The sequence below is a fragment of the Boleophthalmus pectinirostris genome, unplaced genomic scaffold (assembly GCF_026225935.1).
Source record: "Boleophthalmus pectinirostris isolate CB_2022bp ecotype Guang Dong unplaced genomic scaffold, ASM2622593v1 HiC_scaffold_12, whole genome shotgun sequence".
In the NCBI taxonomy this organism is placed as follows: domain Eukaryota; kingdom Metazoa; phylum Chordata; class Actinopteri; order Gobiiformes; family Gobiidae; genus Boleophthalmus; species Boleophthalmus pectinirostris.
In genome coordinates this window covers 31,014,990-31,027,332 of record NW_026571018.1, presented here as the reverse complement: position 1 = coordinate 31,027,332, position 12,343 = coordinate 31,014,990, and the positions used below count along the sequence as shown (strand labels likewise).

Below are 12,343 nucleotides of genomic sequence, written 5' to 3'. Positions count from 1 at the left end.
TCACCTTGTGATGTCATGTCATATGATGTCCTACAGGAAGTGCTCCACTGTGTTTTATAACTCCATTAGTGGCGGAGTCAGCAATTGTGGGGGCCCTAGGTGAACTTGAGTTTGGGGCCCTCACTATACCTATTGTTCTTGAGACATGCTCATCTCTATTTGAATTATGGTGGACTGGAAACTTGTCTTATTAGTTAGATAGTCTACTAGATAACCAGAGCTGTACAATTACATTTTTGCTTACATCCATGACATATGATTATTATTTTTCTTATAATTATTGTTTAAAGTAAACTACTCTCATTTAATGTCATATTGAGAGAAAATTTAATTGCGCTGAGGCCTCGGCCATTAGTGGCACTGAAGGCATTTGGATGATGGCCCCTCCTGTTTTGGCCTAAGTACTTTTGCCTAATGGTAGCGCTGCCTCTGAACTCCATACACCTTCACTAGAATCAATTAGATTTAATTTCAGCCTTGGAATTGTTACCGCTACTGAACTAAAGCTAAAAGGTAACTGTTATTTTGAAAACTACCACTCCATGACATGTGGAACAGAGCATTTTGAGCTTTGGAGATGTAGACAGACTAATGCAGGATTACTCAAACATGTGTGAATGAAACAAAACACAACTCTAGGTATTTTTTTGATTAGGTTAAACATTAAAACACGGCTTAAAGCTCACACGAAACAATTTTGTGTAATATAGAGCCTTTAAATTTGGGATAATACTAAAATACAAACTGCTACTACCACAACTGTACTGCTAGTTGTACTACTACATCTCTACTACTACTGGAGCTGCTATATCACTGTTACCAACTACAAATTTCAATTGGAAAACGGACCCTATAGTGAAATAATGAATACAAATACAAAAAAACAAAACAAAAAAAACATGAAACAAACATGTACCTCAACAAATAACTGAAGTGGTATAACTAGGCCTGTCACGATAACAAAATTTTGTAGCATGATATACTGCTATAGAGTTATATTGCGATAAACGATAATATTGAAGCTATTTTAAGCCTCTAACACAATTAAAATAAAGCAAAATATTCCCAGTAAAAACATTACATAAATATATAGTATCATTAAAAGAAGAAATAATTTGCTCTGTGCACAAATCCTAGCTCACTGTGTCTCAAAGCTAACAGTCACTTCTATTAAAATCTTAAAACATAAAATGACATAAAACAACCTATGAAAAGCAAATTAATTCAAATAAAGACTACCCAATTATTTTTGTATGTAGAATACACAGTTTGTGGTGGTGTTTTAATATTAATTATGCCTCAGAATTAGCATTAGCCTTAGCATTGAGACACAAACATCTCTCTTTCTAAACACAGGTTTCCTCCGCTTAAGTATTAATTTAATTTGTGTACTTTTTACCATTGTTAGTGTTGTTAGTGACATCCACCCACAGCTCTGTTCACCGTCTTATTTTTAAGTATTTGTTCATTTTAGCACAAACTGGAAAAAAAAACAACAACAACTGGACAGGAAGTAGTGAGGCTATCAGTTGCGGTCACATGACGGCCTTGACCTGTGCTCCGTTCACCGACTACAACTGGCTGCACGCCTCCTCACGCCAGAAGCAAAGATTAAGATTTAAGATTTTATTATTTGTTTTTAAATCTCTTCATGATCTGGCACCTTCATATTAATAGTGATGGATCAGTAACCGAAATATCTTGATATCGTATAGTCAAAAGTCTCTCAATAATATCGTGGACCATCACAATATATCGAATCACAAGTTTCTTTGCTTAAATTCATAGTTAAAAAACAGAGGGAACTACATAGACCATGATCCTTTGCTCCATTTTGGTGCAAACTACATGAAGAAATAACAGTTCTAAGCATTTTTAAATCTTAGTTCTTTAAATTAAGTCTTGTCAAGGCATTTTAAGAGGAAAAATGTAGTATATTCACAATAAATATCGTACCATGAGAGGTATACCGTGAAAATATTGTACCGTGAGATTTGGATATTGTTACATCCCTACTTTTATGGCTTTTCTCCATGGTGGTGTCTTTGCTTTGCCTGGAATGTTTCACAGTATGGTATTAAACCTTTCGATCATCATGGAGACCAAACCAGACCAAGTTACAGGTCAGATCTGTGGATAGTCAACCCCGCTCACATTCAAAATGCAAATGGAATGTTGTAATTGAATAAATGTAAGGTAGAACTATTTAATGTCATACTGTGGAACATTCCAAAAAGAGCAATGACCTCTCCATAGAAACAAGCAGGTGACCATGAGCCCACCCTTCACCAGAAAAGTTATACAAAGCACCTTTAATTCTGCCACAGTAAATACTACTGCAAATACTATGACTTATCATTCAATAGATGATGAAACTTTTTTTTTTTTACTATATTGTAAATTTAAAATTGTTTTTGTGTATAATTCTGTTTCAGGTTTATCATGTCAGTGGCATAAATTAGTTTCAGTTAGGGTTGTTATCAATGGTGGATGAAGTGCTCAGTTTTGTTAGTAAAAGTACAGGTACAAAGATAAAAAATTACTCAAGTAAAACTAAAAGTATCACATAAAAAATCCACTTAATGTACCTGCTTATAATATACGTATAAGTATTTTGTTGAGATTTTACAACAATCAGAGAATGAAATGTAGTTATTATGAAAAAGAATGTAGCTGATTTTAAGTCTTAATTTTTCTAGCTGCTTTTGTGTATTTGTCAAAGTTGGGACGTAAACTCAGATTAAACGTGCTAGTCTCCACCATTTCAGTAGGTGTAGAACCATAAAGAAAAGTACTTTTAATAGTTAGTCCAGGTCTAAAATGTAGTAGAGTATAAAATATAGATACCTGCTCTCAAATGTAGTGAAGAAAAAGTAAAGTATCTACTGTAAAATGTATTAAGTAAAGTACAGATACCTAAAGTGTTGTAGTTTTACTTTTGCACTTTGTTACCTTCCACCACTGGTTATTATTGGCAAAATCTGATACGCATTTTTCAGGTATCGGTATCGGTTTTTAGCACAGTGTGGGAGTCGTATTCCAAAATGCTCCCTGCAAACATAACCACCTGTGCATTGCGTCAAACCGCCTCACACTGGACTAAAAGCAGCATGTATGGACGGGAGCTTTGAAGGGGTTATAATCATGAAAAAAAAAAAAAATGTTTTCCTACACGCTACCTTTTTTAATTTCCTCTCCCGGTGTTTCTATGGCAACTAAGAGCCCTTTTCTGGATACGTGTTTGTCTGCTGCTGATGCTCTGACGTCCATCAAACTGTCACTGTTACTGTGCTGGTTTCGTCTTGTATTTAAATAGCTATACCTGTGCAACGTTTACATGTAATATCACTAGAACCTCATCAATAATAAATGAGGACTGTTTCTTATCGGCAAAGGTGTGATTCACGTGTTCTACACCTTACATATCTACTATTACTACAAATAAACTTCTACTATTACTTCTAATCCAATACATTACTTCTAGACTTTCAACATTGCCTGGGAGTGCGAAGCTAATTGACAGCACTGCTCTGTTAGAATCTCTGTTACTCAAGTTAGATTTGAGTCTAACTTGAGTAACTCGAGCTTTATTTTAGGGAATCTGACCATAAAGAGCTGACTTGGCTGGAAATACAACAGGTGGGACTTTTTCTTGAAAATTGAACACCTGAACAGGACCATGAACGCTCGTAATGATCACAGGCTCTTGAAAATGTGTTGTTTAAATCCATTTTGTATTTTTTCTTACATTTTCAGACAGTCTTTTTATTTGCTAATGTGTGCAATGTGTCACCATGGTAACTGCTCAAAATTCCACCAATAGGGATTACATGTAGACCACCCCCAGCGTGATCAGTTATGACTACTACTCTTGCTAAAGCGACTGCTATCACTACTGCAACTACTATTACCTAGGACCTTCTATTAGGCACATATAAATGTACAGTACTACAGCCAACCCCAGTACATGAGGAGATACAAGAGGTGCTTCACCTATGGCTGCGTGCATGTCAACTGTTGCTAAGGAGAATATAGTCATTCACATTTCATGATCCCATGTTTCAAGGCGAAGGTACTCCTTTGCAAAAAATTTTTTTCATAGTATTTATATTTTCTATCTTTTAAAGTTTTACCTTTTTTTAAATATTTTTTTTTATCAAGTTTATATTTCAGTTTATCACAAGATTAGTAATGCCAAGACTAATCCAGGGTGTCACCAGGTTTGACTACCCAAAATTTAAGACCATTTTAAGACCGTTTTAAGACCACTTAAAGGAAAATTAAGACCAACATTGTACCCATTATGCGGGTGAAAAACACCAGATCCAATTCTAATAATGACTAATAATATAAAATGACCAAAAAAATCATTTATAACATTTTACCAAGACAAACTAAGTATCATTTGCACATACTACAAATTAGACGTTCATTTACGTTAGAGGTTAGGTTTGTTGTTTTTTTTCCCTCCCTCTGTTTAACATTGCACTGCAGTCCAGTTAAGTAAACAAAGACAAAAAAAAATAAGCTAATGCAATTTAAGACCTTTGTGAAAAAAATAAGACTTGGACAACATAATGTAAGACTTTTTAAGGCCTTAATTTAGGAACATGAAATTTAAGACCTTTTTAAGACTTTTAAGACCCTGCAGCTACCCCATAATCTCAATCATCATCATAAACATAATTTAGAGATTTAACATTAAAGGGTCCATATTATTCTATTTTCTAATTTTTAGCATAATAATAATAGCATAATTACTTAAGTAATTTTTTTGGCCAAATTGTGATATCTGCCTTACTCTCCTACCACTGCTGCATCACCCTGCCTTATTACATATGTCCTCAGCCTATCAGAACGCTTGTTAGAGTCTAAAATCACTGCCTCATCAATCTGCCTTAGTCATCTCTATACAATATCAATAAAAAATAGGAATGTGCTTGCTAAAAAATGTGTTTTTTTCTTGTATTCTGAAAATGCTTAAATATGGCTACTATGGTATTAGGCCAATGATTTCCTCCTCAAAAACATACCTTTAGTTTAACTTACAAAACCTGTATAATTACACCAGTCCTTCCCCAGTGGTGCGATGCCAGGGAGGGCGCATACGACCTCGGGGAGCATGTTTTTTTTTTTTTTTTTTTACTGTACTAAAATGTAATGTAAAGTGTAATTGCGCATCCACCGCAGTAGTTGACAGTGACGCTCTCATTGTCAGAATGTGTGCAGGGAATATTTGCGCTATAGTGTTTTCTGCACCGGGTTTTCTGCACCGAGCAAACGCACACACAGCACAGAGCAGGAGATATGAAGCGCAGCGAACAAACTGCATATAAAGCGTACGTAGTGCTCAGCTTCACAGTGACTACGGCAGGAAACGAAGAAAGAGCGATGTGTTTACTGTGTCTTAAAATGTTGGCAGTGGACAGCATGAAGACAAATAAATTACAGCATTGCTTAAAGACATTAGACCCCAATCTCACTGATAAACCACTTGAGTTTTTGCAGCGAAAACTTGCTGAATATTGTCAACAATCATCCCGCTTTGTGAATGCTGCTTCAGCAAACCAGTGAACACTGTTGGCATCGTTTAAGGTGACGTACTAAAACACGGACATCATCTTTAAAGACGAGGAATACACCGGGACTTGCTTTGAAGACGCGACTAAAACGTTTGCTCTCGTATGTAGGCGACTGAAGGCGAGATTGCGATTTGTCCATGTTTGGTAGTGGTTTTGTAAAGTGGAGGGGCGCGAAATGTTTTCTTTTTCCTAGGGGGGCGTGACAGAAAATTATTTAGAAGTTCTGATTTAAGTTAAGTTCTTCTCTCAAACAGAAAACACTATGTTCAACCGTGTGATGTCATGTGGTAATACAGGAAGCGCTCCAATGTGTTTTAAACTTCATACACCCTCACTAGAATCGTCTGGATAATCTGAACACTGGAATTGCGTTAAAGCTCTACTGAACTAAAAGTAAAAGGCAGCTGTCAACAAAACACGACAGGTATGTATTTGATAACGTAACAACATTCTAACATTCTAGTCTAGCTCAAAGCTCACTAGATCCAGCACCTCAAAACAGCCGTTATTGACAAAATCCGGTATGTTTTTGAAGTACGGTACAAAATGTCCATAGAGACATTAGCCAAATCAATGTTAAAAGTAAACCAAAGAGCAGTGGAGCTACTGAGTCAAGTAAATACATTAATCACTCTATATTCAATACTTTTGAATGAATGCTAAATTCTCTACAGAGTCAGATGATTTTAATTTGGTTTAGGCTAACTGACACCATCCCAAGCTCTATAAAGTGGTGACGTGTTTTAATGAACAACTTAGCAGCAGAGCATGCCGTTTACAGTAACACAATTTGAGGAGACAAAGCTGTGACTATGAGACTTGCGTAAGTTGGATTTGATGCTAAAGGACAATTGATTCAACATTACAAAGAACATGAGATAATACGATTGTGAGATAGTCTATAGATAAATGTCCACAACAAACAATGCAGACGTTTTCTTAGCTCTGGTCTCAGTGATCACAAAGGGATAGCTCCTCATAAGAGCTGGGACTCATGTGACTATGTTCAGGCGTTCACATCACACTGGTTTACATGAGGTGCCTGAGGAGATGGAAATACCCAGTATGGCTCAATTATATGCCTTTTTATTTCATTCAATTTAAGAACTGTACTTGCACCAAAAGTTGAGTTTAATGCCCAAGCACATTGACTACAATACCATCAGAAGTAGCTGTTAAAGACAATTATGGTATGGATGTCCTTGTTTAATAAGATAATAAATACACATAATTACATAGTGCAATAAGTTTAATTAGTAGAGCAGGATTCTGGACTTAAATGCAAACTAACATTTTCAGGTTCAACATTTTGATTTTCTTCATGAGTTTTCATTCAAAAATAATACCTTATTCATTTGTTTATTTTTTGGCTCATCTCAGATTTTATCTCAGAGTAATTGAAATAGATCGTGAACCCAGCCTACTGTATGTGTGTCTATAACTGGTTTGCATTAGATTCAGATGAATTGCTTGTATACAGTGTTAAATAGATGCACTTTTGTTTTACATGTGAGAAGACACATAAAGCCTGTGGTGGTTACCTTCCAGGTTCATGCCGGCCTGGAGGCACTTCCTGAAGCGGCAGGCGGGGCAGTTCTTCCTGCGGATCTTGTCGATGATGCAGTCATTCCTCCCGGCGCACAGGTAGTTATGTTGACCTGTGGAACACACAAGATAAACACAAGGTTTATGAGCTGAAGCTCAGACAAACTGATCAGGATCACTGATGCAGAATGGACCCTAGTGACAATATTGTCAGCAGGAATAACCTTACAGAGGATTTATACTGACTGCAGGGAGGGTCCAGTGCTTACTTTGAGCAGGTTACTTGCAGATTGCCTGTTACGCTAACTACCACAACTGTGGTGCGTATTTGACCATAGCAACACAGTGTCACGTGAATTCACGAGATATTTCATGTGTAATGACCTGAAAAAATCTACAGACCACTAAGATGCTCGGTAAAAATAGACTTCTTGCAGATTATTTCTGCAGACCTGCACCTCACATGCACTCGCACTCCACTGAGGTCAGTGTGGCAGGTGCATAGGTCAGATGTCAGTGTGGCAGGTGCAGAGATCAGAGTGGCAGGGTGCATTGGATTTAATGACTTTCTAAGGCTTGTGGGACCCTGAAGCACACTGCACCTGCAGCCAGTGTACATCAGGTGTGTAGTGCAGGACAGAGACACACCAACATCTCTTTTTCTCAAACTGATTTGAGTAATTCCCAAAAGGATGAATGCACATATTGAGAATACAATAGCTGAGAATACTAGACTTCTCCTATCCATGGGTTTCACATGATAAGAAGTGAGCACAGTTGTCATAGCAATTAACAATTCAAAACAAAATATTAAATGTGGAGAAAATAAATATGTGGCATTCCAATCAGTAAAACTGCCTGCTTAGGAGGCATAGGCATCTGTTCCCGATGCATCCCGGAATGTCCAGATGGATTAAATCAGGTAACACCAGACTTTAGACCTGGATTATACTTTATTATTATATTTTACCCATCCACAAGGAAAAACCAGACCAAAGACACACACTGTGCAAAACTTTATGTTACACAATTATGGAGCCCGACGAGCCTGACATACCACAAGCTAATATCACAGACAGCTTCACTTCCTCAGCCTGAGCCAGCATTTGCACTTGGGCCAGATCTGACCACACATTGACTGATAATGACTCTATACTACTCAATACAAACGCCCCTGTCGATTATGTCACTGCTGCTGCTGGCCACGGGGGAACGCGAGACTGCCAAAAGATTTCACTAACAGACGGAGCAGCACAGAGGGAAGAGCAGTTGGACCCAAGATTTGATTTATTTCAGACTGTGTATCCAGTTTAGCACGTTGATTCCAGATTTGAATACCAGAAGAATTACCAGAGACGTGGCATGGTTAGCAGCTGTGTGCGGGGATCATGGATAGGGACATTTTCAGTCTAAACAAATCCCGTAACTACAACTTTAGGTACATAGTGTTTTCGTCTGGGCTGTCTAACCCGTTGTTTCCCAAAGACTGGGTCGTGACTTTCAGGTGGGTCGCAAGAGTTTTTGTTTTTTTTGTCACCTTGTCATGATCTGCATGTAGTTCTGCAATATACAGTTCTGCCTATAAGCCTGATGTGCATTTTGTGCTCTCCTCCTGCACCCCAAACTGGAACACACTACAAAAACATATACTGTACTGTAGTAATTAAAGCTGCAATGATTCGTTGACGTAATTGACGACGTCGACTAGGAAAATACGTTGACGCCTGTAGAGAGCGCCGATGCGTCGCCTTTTAGATCTAAGTCTTAAATTAATGTGTCAGATATAATGGGAACAAGCACGCTCTGAATATCCGTACTGTATTTACTCACAAAGCAGCAGTGCACGTGCAAGACACACACAATAGACCATCGACAGAGTACAGGCTTGCAGCACCATGGACTGTATATAATAATAAGTGTAGTTCTTTATTACAGCCTACATATTATAGCATTAAGTAGCATTTTCTGTCCTTGTCTTGCTTATGTAACATAATCAGCATTATGTTTCTATAAGACAAAATACAGATACATATACTTTTTATTAGTCTCACTAATAAAAATGATGAAAGATTAATCTTAAAGGAAATTTTTGAACAAATTGCTCTATAAAAAGTTATTCACTGTATTTTTCGTACTATGAGTCTCACTTTTTTTCATGGTTTGGGTGGTCCTGCAACTTATACTCTGGTGCGACTTGTATATTCAAATTTTCACACTGACAGCCTGAAGAGGGCGCTCTAGGCTTGTGTGTCAGTATCTACTGCTCCTGTTACTCCTGTATCACTGTCACTTGGCTCTACTGCGCATGTCTCCTGTAGAAAGAGCCTTTGTCCTGTCTGGGATCATGCCAGTCCATCACACCTTTACTTCTGCACCACTGAAAATTTTACATGTAAACAAACTTATAAGGATGACTTAGAAGACTGAACACAAATGTTCCCCAAAAAGATCATTTTTTGCAGATGACTGAGCTGCAAATAGCAAAATATTCAGCCAAAAATGGCAATGGAGCAGCAGAAAGAAAGTTTGGACTCAGCAAGAAACTTGTGACAGGGAGGGTGTGACATGCAACTTTCCTGGAAATCACTGGATGGATCAACAAAGCCTGCACTTCAGTGGCAACCGAAACCAAAACTGTTCATATGTTACGTTAACAACATGTTGTTTTCTATTCTGTTGTTATTACTATAACTTGCCTTTCAAGATGAAATGTCGGTTCCTGGTCTTTGATTTTATAAAATAAATTTCCCAGAAAAAGTGTCTTATAGTGCAATTTATATATTTTTTTCTTCTTCATTCCGCATTTTTGGCTGGTGCAATTTATACTCCAGAGTGACTTATAGTCCGCAAAATATGGTAATTAACAGATTAAATGATAAATAGATTTGTAGATTAATCGAAAAGTGAGTCCTCAGATTAACTGATCAGAAAATAATCATTAGTTGCAGCTCTAGTAGTAATGTTGGCTACTTCTGGATTGATACCACAGTAAAAAACATGCATATATTCTGAATGGTCCAAACAAGCCATCACAAGAGTCAAGAGTTACAAGGGTCAAGGATCTACAACAAATTTCAACCGTAGGCCTAACTCGTATGAAAGCTTTGTGTGCTCAAATGCCTGTCATCTACCCCCTATCCCCACCCACAGCCCTTTATTTATTCGAAATTCTTTTAATTACACAAAATTGATTATTGTGAGCTTTGAGCCAAGTTATAATCCTTATAGAAACCATACCTAGACTTGTATTTTGTTTCATTCACATGTTTGAGAAATCATATTATTAGTCTGTCTACATCCTCAAAGCTCCAAATGCTCTGTACCACCTTGTGATGTCATGAATTGGTTGTTTTCAAGCTACCTTTTACTTTTAGTTCAGTAGAGATTGGCAGTTCCAAGGCTGAAATGATCCAAACGATTCCAGTGAGAGTGAATCGATTTTAAAAACACAGTGGAGCACTTCCTGTATTACTATATGACATTGTTGACATAATTTAAATTTGCTGGTTTTCTGTGTTAAACATGTGTAAATGAAACAAAAAAACAAAACTCCAGGTATGTTTTCGACAAGGAAACAACATTAGAACATAGATGGGACAATAATGTAATAAAACCGTGTTAAAATTAATACACCAGGTCAAATTAGACTCAAAAATATTGTGTAGGCATCCTTCAGAAATAAACACACTATATGCGTGATCATGTATTCCTAATGACCAAAAATAAACCTTAATATGTTTTCATTAAATAGGCCACGCGTTTAGAATGAAGTATCTTATATTGAATGTCACCACTTGCCACAACATTGCGCAAGGCTCAGCTAACAGCGGTGCGCTAATTAGCATGCTAGCCATCTCATTAGACCGCTAAGTCAAGTGTTTGGCATGGCTCTGGGTCTGGTTTCAAGCGGGTGCAGCTGAATTGAATTAGAAGATGTGCACTTTTCAGTAATAGCATTATGGTTTCTTTTCATCTCCTAGTGGCTTCAGGCTCGCTGGTGTTATATATAGGTTTCAGTGTGCGTCCGTCCCCTGGTGTATTGAAAGCTCATGACTTCGAGGCAGTCACATGAATTTGATATCGAGACATACCTCACATACAATACAATACAGGCATTTTCAACGTTTACTATCAGATAAGCACAATGAATTACTGCCGATTCAGAGGATAAAGTGAAGACGTACACACGAGAATAAAGAGACCGCATCACACAGGGTTAGGGAGTTTGTTGTGAAGGAATATGTGGAATGACTATGTGAATATGTGGAATATTATGGCTCATATTATGCTCTTTTCTGACCTACATTTCATCAAAAACATACTTGGAGTTGTGTTTTGTTTCATTAGCATACAAACTTTGCATATTTAAGATGAGTTCTTCTCTCAAACAGAAAACACTCTTTTCCACCTTGTGATGTCATGTGGTAATACAGGAAGTCAAGAAGCAGCTCTAACACTGAATCAATCGAAACACAACTGCGTAAACTAATGATGAGGGAACAGAGTTAAAACATGATTAGAAGCTTGTGGAAGTCCCCCTTAAACAGAGTGTGCAGAGAGAAGCTTTAGTAGTTCGGTGGACATGATTCTGCACATAGATCAGTGGATATAGGTCAGTGGACATGACTGCACATAGGTCAGTGAACATGACTCCGGACATAGGACAAGGTGGACATAGGTCAGTGAACATGACTCTGGACAAAGGACAGTGGACATAGGTCAGTGAACATGACTCTGGACAAAGGACAGTGGACATAGGTCAGTGAACATGACTCTGGACAAAGGACAGTGGACATAGGTCAGTGAACATGACTCTATGGACATGACTCCGGACATAGGTCAGAGGACATGACTCGGGACATAGGTCAGAGGACATAGGCCAGTGGACATGACTTGGGACATAGGTCAGTGGACATAGGCCAGTGGACATGACTTGGGACATAGGTCAGTGGACATGACTCGGGACATAGATCTATGGACATAATTCCGGTCATAGGTCAGAGAACATAGGTCAGGGGACATGACTGCACATAGATCAGTGGACATAGGTCAGTGGGTCAGTGGACATGACTCTGCACATAATTCAGTGGACATCAATGGACATGACGCTGGACATAGGTCATTGGACATAGGTCAGTGGACATAGGTCAGTGGACATAGGTCACTGGACATAGGTCACTGGACATAGGTCATTGGACATAGGTCATTGGACATAG

The 12,343-nt window shown here is 37.9% G+C and overlaps 1 protein-coding gene across 3 annotated transcripts in view; it reads right to left on the bottom strand.

Annotated features, from left to right (window-relative positions):
- The window catches only part of LOC110153966 (glucocorticoid receptor-like), a 166,915-nt gene that overhangs the window by 35,076 nt on the left and 119,496 nt on the right, over positions 1-12,343 (bottom strand). For all 3 annotated transcript variants that reach the window (XM_020917896.2, XM_055148659.1, XM_055148658.1), the window contains one exon: positions 7,124-7,240. In XM_020917896.2, the coding sequence (XP_020773555.1) occupies positions 7,124-7,240 (117 nt within the window). The remainder of the gene's footprint in view (positions 1-7,123; positions 7,241-12,343) is intronic.